This window comes from Chinchilla lanigera, unplaced genomic scaffold (assembly GCF_000276665.1).
Source record: "Chinchilla lanigera isolate Chin_1 unplaced genomic scaffold, ChiLan1.0 scaffold00002, whole genome shotgun sequence".
NCBI classification, from domain to species: domain Eukaryota; kingdom Metazoa; phylum Chordata; class Mammalia; order Rodentia; family Chinchillidae; genus Chinchilla; species Chinchilla lanigera.
The window spans coordinates 37,219,243-37,228,711 of record NW_004955403.1 but is presented as its reverse complement, the minus strand read 5'-3'; the positions used below and the strand labels follow the sequence as shown (position 1 = coordinate 37,228,711).

Below are 9,469 nucleotides of genomic sequence, written 5' to 3'. Positions count from 1 at the left end.
TGATTGGCTTAGCACTGCAAATTAAGTTAGAAAGTTAAAAAAAAAAACAAGCATCAAGGTCACAGAGACAAATAGCCCCCCAAAAGACGTTAAGTCACACAGATTTGATCAAGAAACAATATGCCAAGATATATACTGAGAACCAGAACAGATTCATCTGAATGACTTCTGCCAAGGGTACCATGTAGTAAATAATTTTCCTGAATCATTTTTTAAAATTAACCTGCGTATTTCTTTTATCCAGTGTACTCAGGGCTAAACAGGTGAAGTGAGTGGTACCAAAAGAAGTATAACAATTTGTTGAATTAACTTAATTAAATGAATGAAAACATAGTAGAGACTCTATTCTTAGGAGCTTATGATACAGCTGGGAGCAAAATTAATACAAAAAAAGTCAATTATTAAATACTTTATTTAAGTATAGTATGTTGTCAAGTTAGGGCAATGGTGTGATTTCTTAATTGTACAAATGAAAATATGTGTAATATTTTCATTTTAAAAGTTTGGGAAAATATTTCAGTAATGTAACATACAATTCTTGAATAGCCAGAAGAATTTTCTCCCTTTACTGGATAACAGAGGCATATAAATTAAATGATCTTCTTTGCACAAATTATTCCCCCTCCAAAGTAATCAGAAATAATTCTATATCTAAGAAGCATTTACAATCCCTCATAAATTGAGTATGAAAAGGTATGAAAAGAGAACAAATTTTAAACCTCAGTGCAGAATTTTAATATACTGGCTTTACATTGTCTTTAACCATTAACTTTCTTTTCATGCAAACCACAGGCTGGACTGCGGGCTCTTTAAAGTCAGATGACAGCTAGTGTGAGACTTCTGCTTAAGAATTCACTTAAATTCTCAAATTCTGAGTATAAGGCAACAGCTCGCAACTAATTTGAGAAACAAAATGTAAGTGTGAAGTTACATGTTCTACCAGGTCAGTGAGAGCAGGTGAAGAAATGCCTAGAATGCAGCAGAGTAAAGATCTGTTTTATCTGTTTCAGTGTATCTCCACATATTTCACCAGTTTGATACAGGCTGGGAATATAGTTTAAAAGGTTTTATTTCTCATTTTAAAGTGTATAGACACACACATAAAGGTTAAGCCTATCTGTAACTTTCATCTCAATGCCATTACTTCAGTAAAATACATGACTTTCTTCTTAACCCATTTATGCCTAGTGTTCCATTTTTGGAATACCACAAACAATGGAACATAATAAAAACTTTTCTCTTCAAATTCTTCTTCCTTAAATTTATCTAGGTATGAATTTCAACTGATAACTTCATAATTTGACACATCCAGGAAAGGGAATTAAAGCCTGAGTGAAATGCAAGTAGCCAAAGGCCAGTGGGTGAGACCGAGTTAAAAAAGCTAAACGTCCTCTGTCTGCATAAACTCTTCTAGCTTAGAAGCACCACATTTGAAGCCATCCGAAATGCTACATTTCTTCTCTGTACCTGGAACTGTTAATGCCTGATATATTTTAGATATTACTATGCCTTCCAATTAGCAGATCTGTTCAACAGCTAACTTTATATTTGTTTCCCATATCATGAAGAGATTAAGAAAACTATTTCCAAGATAAATCAAGAATAATTTTTAAGAACTCAGGAATCTTGATTTAAAACACAGATTTGACTTACAATTATAGTACTACTAGGGTATCCTACTCATATTTTTGAACAGATTTTCAATATATAAGTAAGTCTCTGCTTGGATAATATTCAGCTTCAAAAGAGCTATAAAAGGTTACTTTTTAAAGTGCAATATTTATAATTTTGAAAAATGGTATAATAAAAATCAACATGAATCCAGTAACACTGAAATATTACATTATTCCTCACAAGAGTTCAGTGCAAAACAGATCTGATATTTTGCATTCAGTTCATGTTTTTATCTCTATTCCCAGGTAAATATTCTCTTTCAAAACTAGTGCTTTGCTTCTTATAAAGATATTTAATTCACTGTTACTGCACATTTGTTATTTTTAATGATCATTTATGAGTAATTATTTATTACCTTTCTAAAATGTTAAGGTAAGAATCATCATTATATTGACTAATACAAAATACTTTTTTTTGGTGATACTGTGGATTGAACCTAGGGAGTGCCAACTCTCTTTACTTTTAATTGATTTTTAAAAAAATTTTAACAGGGTCTCATTAAGTTGCCCTGGCTGGTCATGAACTTGCAATCTCCTGCCTCAGTCTTCTGAGTAGCTGGAATTGCAGGTATGTGCCACCAGCCCTGGCCCACAAAATACTCCGAGTGCTGTATTTCTTATATATTTTTTTCAATAGCTCCCTACATTGAGTTTTGGGGAGTAAAAAAAAAAAAACACTCCCTACAGTCATGAAATCTGCGCAGTACATTACTGTACCAGATATTAAAACCTTAATACTACATAAGGATTAAGCTTTATCACCTTTCAGAATTTCTAAAGAATGGGCCAACTGTGCCATAATTAAAATTGCATATTATTTTGCCTATCTGCTTAACCAAGAGTGATGGCTCTCCAAGAAATACAGTCTAACTTCATGTCTTTATCTAACTAATACTTTTTTCCTAACCTGTAAAAAACTGATGGTCTGAGCACATGCTGAACCATTGCAAACCATTAGCAGAGCTACTGAAGCACTGACAACTAATCAATGTTCTGTAAATACTCTTATTTAGACAAAAGTCTAAAAGGTTAATGTCTAAAAATTTCAACCAGATACAGTGGAAAAATTCACCACAATTAGGCAATATAATTTTGTACTTTTGAGATAAAATATGTAAGTCAACACCTGTTTACAACCCTTGCAAAATGTCTCTATACCAAATTACTACAGCCCATAAAGTAATCAGCAGTAGATGATACATACCCTTTAGCTAAAACACAGCTGGTCACACACTGTTCTTTTCAGACAATCATATAAACATGAGAATCAACATTTGTGGAATCAATATGTTTGATTAGTAAATGTCACCCGTGTAGGTGGGGTTTATAACCAATAGCCAAAGTGACTCAAATCACCACTATAAACAAACAACCTCTAATTATATCATGAGTTGTAATCCTCCATCCACCACTAGAACATGTCCCGTAACATACGGAGATTCTAAAAGAAACACGACTGCATGTGCCACTTCGATAGTTTCTCCAAACCTCCCAAGAGGGATGTTTTTCTTTAAATGCTCCTCTTTCAAGTCTTTCGTCATGTCTGTACGGACAAACCCTAAAAGAAAAATGTTTATTTAGTTGAAAAGATTAGACACTAAGATATCTGCTCAATTTAAACAAATGAATTTACAACTGAAAATGAGATTAATAAACCTTGTTTATAAAGCAGGGTTCTGTTGCCAGTTAAATAACTATGTCTACAAATTTACTCACTTTAACTCAATGAGCATTTACTGAACACTAAAATATCTTACCCCCAAGAATTTGGCCCAACTTCTGACAAAAATGGAAGGGTAATGCTGCATTATGCAATCAGTGGATTCAAACACAAATGAAACAAAATTCTGTTCCTTGGGGAACATAAAACTGATGGAGGAAACAGTCACTCGCACAGCCAATTATGTAAAAAATCAGCTGAATATCCTATAGAGGTACAAATCAAATGTCATGAAAATTACTTTTACTCGGTAGGGGCAGAAGAGTAAGAGGTAGTGTGAAGGGAAAAAGACAGCACAAAGGTGGTCACACAAACTCATGTGGCAATTCTTTTGTTCTTGTTTTTTTTGTTTTTTTGGTACTGGGAACTGAACTCAAGCACTTGAGAGGCAGGTGCTTGTGCCGCTGAGCCATATCCTCGGCCCTTGATGTGGCAATGCTGACAAAAACTACACACTTCCATTTGCTACCAAAGACTGTGATTAGAAAGCCCAGTGTTTCCAGTATCTGTATAAAAAAATCTTATAGTCATATCCAGTGCTGATACAAATATATATAAAAAATTCAAAATTCAACTTGGTATTGGTACATGTAGACAATAAGGGTTTTAGAGAACATGTTCCAGAGCTCTACAGGATAAAGTACTACAAAGTCTATTAAACAGCCAATTCTAAATTATTATACACATAGCAAGAAAAATTACAGATTTATGAGAAAAATCTCATCTGAGACTTAAAAATATATGTTACTAATAAAATGCTTAACCTGTAGCCAACATTTTGTATACTGCTGAATCATTCAAATTTTTAAAAAGAAATTGCAATATTAATCTTGGCAAAAGCAACAATCTGAAAAACATTTTTTAAAGTCAAGGTCGCAAAAAATAGATGGACTACAAGTCAGACATGGCACGTGAAATGGAAGTTCAATATACAAACTCAAAAATAAAGTTTTAAAATTGGCTTCCATAAAATTAAAATATTCATAATTCAAACTATAAATCAACCTAAGTATACTATGATGTAAAGTACCATTAAAAAGTACCATGATAAATGTGAGCTAGTTACCAGATTAAGAGTTAATTAGTACTTGGCAGTCCTATATGTCAGTACTCTCATTTACGTAGGAAGATCACATGCTTGAGGCTACGCTGGGCAACATACCAAGACCTCCTCTCAAACAGATGAAAGAAGAAAAGTACGGCAATGGGTTAACTTAAATAACTTTACTTTAGATTTTCACTTATAAATATCTATATATTTTCTTAAGTCTTGTAAGAAGTAATCATAGATTCCATCATGGAGCCTACGCTAGCAATAGATTGTTAGCACAAAAACCAGAAATAAGCTGAAAGTCTTTCAACAAGGAACTGGTTAAATAAGGTCACGATGTATCCACACAAAAGAATGACATGCAAGTTTTAACAGTGATGCCACAGAAGCATATTTAAAACAAATGAAAAATAACATTTGTATGTTTAAAAATATAAATGTTACATTATATCATTATTAAAACAAAAACTAATACATAATAACTAAAAATATACTAACAGTGTTATCACTAGTTACTGAAATAACAGGTGATGATTATTTTCTTTGTACTTCCCTGCTTTTTGTCAAACTGCCCACAAGAGATGCATATTATTCTTGTGTTGAGACAAAAAGTTACTGCGAAGTATGCACAATACTAGTTTTAGATGGTTTGTAATATAGGCCAGAAATAACAGAACTAATTTTGCATTATTTCTGTGTTCCACTGTGAGATTATATTGTGAAGTCCAACCTCCTCTGCCATACAATCTTACACTCACTTGAAAAGTCAGCAATATTGCCTTCGTGTCCTTTCATCTCTAAGAACAACGAAAGCAGGCAAGGATAAAAGGAGAAGCAGCTGACAGATAATGATAACCAGCCTTGCAGAATTTCAAGTGAACTGTACGTGAAACCCAGCTTACAGTAAGGAATCATAACAACCAGCGGGCAATCCAGTCAGCCTAGGGATACTATCATGGGGGTTCCCGATACACAGTTTTCTTTCTTTCCGTGCTTCTTGTCAAAACTGCCTCAAAGAATAGCCTAGGAAGAAAACCCACCTCGTATCTATTACAAAAATTAAGTGAATTAAAATTATGAATGTAACATTAAAAAGTTCATCTTATCTTCTCAAAGAGTTCATGACACAATTATCCATTACTCTAAAGTCTTTCTGAATTCTAACAAAATTGGCATAAAATACTCCCCACGAACTCCACAAACTCTCCGCAAGAAAAATCGCTGATTTGTTTTTGCAGAACTGAGGACTGAACCCTGTACTTTGGTATTGATCTACATCCCCAATCCTTTTTATTTTTTAAGACAAGGTCTGTGAAGTTGTCCAGCCTGGCTTCAAACTTGCTTCTGTCATCCTCCCAAGTAGCTGTGATTACAGGAATGTGCCACCATGCCTGGCTTAATAATGCAACTTTTGAAATAGGGTCTCACTATGTAGCCCTGGCTGGCCTCAAACTCACAATCCTCCTGCCTCAGCCTCCCCAGCGCCGGGAATTACAGGCACATGCCACCACTCCCGGTGTAAGTATTCATTCAAATCCATAAAAAACAAGTATAAGCAGGGTGCAGTGGCACACATCTATGTCAGCACTGGGAAGGCTGGGGTAGGAAGATTCTGAATTCAAGGCCAGCCTAGACTACCTAGAGAGGTCCAGACCAGGTTAACTATAGAATGAGACTCATTTATGCACGCATGCACACACGCACACAGGAAACTACTGCAGAAATGGTTTGCAATAAAGACCCTTCTGAGTACGGATTAGAAATTCAGGCTTAACTGGCTAGCTCTGGTGGCAGTATTTTCTAGTAAAAAGACGACTGGGTTAGGACACATTAAACTATGATCGGAGGAAAGTTATCTACAACAATATACCTGTTCTATATCATAAAATGAATGGAGTAGATTAAAAATGACAGATCTTTGAGGTTTCTTTTATCTCCACAACTCTTTGATTTAAAGATGAAAAGTATGCCTCACTAAGTAGTCTTCATGATTTCCTAATCCTAGCTGACATTTAGGAGAGGGAGCTCTCCTAGGAGACGGCTCTGGGAATCACAGATACGGAGCGTGTCCACATGAGGCGAGACTGGTAAAAGAGGGCGGCGCTCTCTGAGTCCAATTTGGTTACACACAGTCCAGAACTAGGATCACGATGTCCAGCCACCCACTTCACAGGAAGACTCTTCTGCTACCGCTCAAGCATAGACGATAAGGATGTTCTTTCATTCGTGGAAGCCTCTACAGCCTTTCTCCAGATCTATGAGCAGACAACTGGAATGGTAAACTTCACGTCACAGACAGCTGTCAGCCATCAAGGAACTGTGCAGTAAAAGTCTAAAAGCAAAGTGGGTGTGAGGCCAAGTTAAAAGGAAGGGATGAATTCACCAAAACGTACTGATTTTTCCTCTTAGATTGTTGGGTATGGAGGACAAGAACACGTTCAAAGAGCATTTCTCTCATCATTACCTGCAGTTTTTTGTTAGCAGACTATTCTTGGTGTAATTTTAGGTTTACAGGAATATTAAGCAGAAAAACCAGAAAGTCCCTATCCACCTCCGTACCACAACGCCCTCCACCTATTCCTCCCTATTATTAACATTCTACTTCGGTGTGGTACATTTGTTACAATGGATGAACCAATATTGATACAGTATTAAGGAAAATCCAGAGTTTATATTAGGGTTCTGTGATAGTTAACAGCTTGAGTCAACTTGAGTAAGAAATGCCCAACTAAATTGGCTCAGCATATTTCTGGGTGCAAGACCCACCCTAGGGAGAACTGTCGCCACAGTGGTATAAAAGAGAATAAAGAAGGACGGCTGGCTTCTGTTTCTTTAGAGAGGCTCAAGTCTTCGCCTTCACCTTGGGCGTTGTCTCCTGACTTCCAATGCAGACCCTTCGGCCTCCCAATACGGACTCACACGGGACCCTACAGTGAGCTCCAGGCCTTCAACTGGATTCTTCAGACCCCAGTGCAAAGACAGCCTTCTCGCATTCTTCCACACCTGACTCTATAGGCAGCCGCTGTAGGCCAATCTTGTAAATTCTTATATATTTATATATCTTGCATTAAATGTTTCTCTAGTAAGCACTAACTGATACAGGCTCCTTCTAGATTGTACAGTTCTCTGGATTTTGACAAATGCATAATATCATGTTGTACCAATTACAGTTACACAGAATAGTTTTACTGCCCTACTCTATCTGCAGCCTTTAGGAATGCACGTATGTCATCAGAAATTTTTAAAATGTGAAACTGGTTTCTAATGATAAATTACTCTGAGATCTGCCAAATGTCAGTGTCATTTAACGCTGAAGCTCACGAATGACATGAACCTCATTTACAAATATATTCCCAGCCCAAGGCATTATGCATAACCAGTCTTTTGAGTTTTATGTCATATTATCATAGACCTGAGAAAAGGTATTACAAGTCGTTAAATATCCCACATGCCTATCCTTGTGCTTGTATTATTTTCCAGTCTATGCTTTCTTTCCCTGGCCCCAAAAAACTCTTTCTCATGTTATTCTTTTATCTTGCTCGGAAAGTTCTGGGAATTTTGTTCTATCCTTCCTTTTATTAGGTATGTGTTTACAATGACTTTAGGGCTGTGCTATAAAAATTAGAAACTACCAGTAGATGCCACTGTCCAACAAATGATGTTATGACATTATTTCACTGGACAGAGATTTCCAAATGTTATAAACTTAATGCTCCTTAAATTAATAAATAAATAACTGAAATGGCATGCACTCAACCAATTTAGAACAAGGACATTTCCATTTTACTGCCATATAGGTAATAACACATCCAGGACTTTTTTTTTCAGTGTTGGGGATTGAATTTAGAGCCTCGTACATGCTAAGCAAGCACTCTAGCACTGAGCCATATCGTCTCTCCTACATTTTTAAAAATATGAGCTCCTTAGGAACAGGGACACTCTTGCTCTTAAAAACAAGTATATGGCTCTTTTGCAGTGGAAATTTATATGTGATAAACTCTGAAGGGAACATTTATCCATTTCTCACTACCCATATTATAAATAAATAGCAACAGCTCATTTCCATATTACTAGGTGTCTTGGTTACTTTTCTCTCGTTGCTGGGACAAAATATCTGATGCCCAAAATTAAGGAAGGAAAGGTTTATTTTGCTTACAGTTTATGCAGGTTTCAGTTCATACTTGGCAGATTACAAGGCAGACTGGCACATGGCAGAGGGCTACAGCTCAGGGTGGCAGAACCCAGCTAAGCAACAACCACACACCAGGGCCGAATGGGGGAGGAATGTTCTCAAGCACTCTTTTCCTCTCCCTCACATATGCAAACTATCCACCCCAGGGCGGGTGTAGCTCTCACAGCCACAATCATTCAACTCTAAAAGCCTGCCCCATGGTTGCATGAGGCTTTGGAGGGGACACACAGACATAAACCATAACACTAGGTCACTATTTTAGTTTTCAAATTTTTACATAAAACAGATGTTATACTTAAATAAGGCACTAAGTATTTAGCAGGCTAAATATCCCCTACCTAAAATACTTGGGCCCCAAACTACTTCATACTCCAAATTTTGTCAGATTTTAGAATATGTGCATATAGAAGATATCATAGGTATGGGTCTAAATATGAAATTCATTTATGTTTCACATACACCTTATACATATGGCCATTTTTAGAGGGACAGGCAACTGCTATTTTATTAGTCCGTGTTTGTTGTACATTGTTTACATTCGTCTTGGGGAGTAGGTACATGTTCATAACACAGCTTATTTGTTTGTTTTAATTCCCTTCCCACCTACTCCCCCCCCATCTAAATCCTCTTTCCCCATTTTTTATAATTCTTTGTGTTTTTTTTTGTTTGTTTGTTTTTTCCAGTACCGGAATCAAACTCACGACCTCGTGCTTGCCAGGCAAGCGCTGTGCCACTGAGCTAAATCCCCAGCCCAGCCCCATCTTTTAAAATTTATTTTAAAAATAAAAGAAGGAAAACATATTAACAAACAGACATCCATTTACAAAATAGCA

General features: G+C 36.3%; 1 protein-coding gene across 2 annotated transcripts in view; it reads right to left on the bottom strand.

Moving 5' to 3' along the window:
- Positions 1 to 2,297: 2,297 nt before the first annotated feature.
- The window catches only part of Cbr4 (carbonyl reductase 4), a 24,941-nt gene continuing 17,769 nt past the window's right edge, over positions 2,298 to 9,469 (bottom strand). For both annotated transcript variants that reach the window (XM_005373574.2, XM_005373573.2), the window contains exon 5: positions 2,298 to 3,231. In XM_005373574.2, coding sequence (XP_005373631.1) covers positions 3,053 to 3,231 — 179 coding nt within the window. In that variant the 3' untranslated portion in view covers positions 2,298 to 3,052. The remainder of the gene's footprint in view (positions 3,232 to 9,469) is intronic.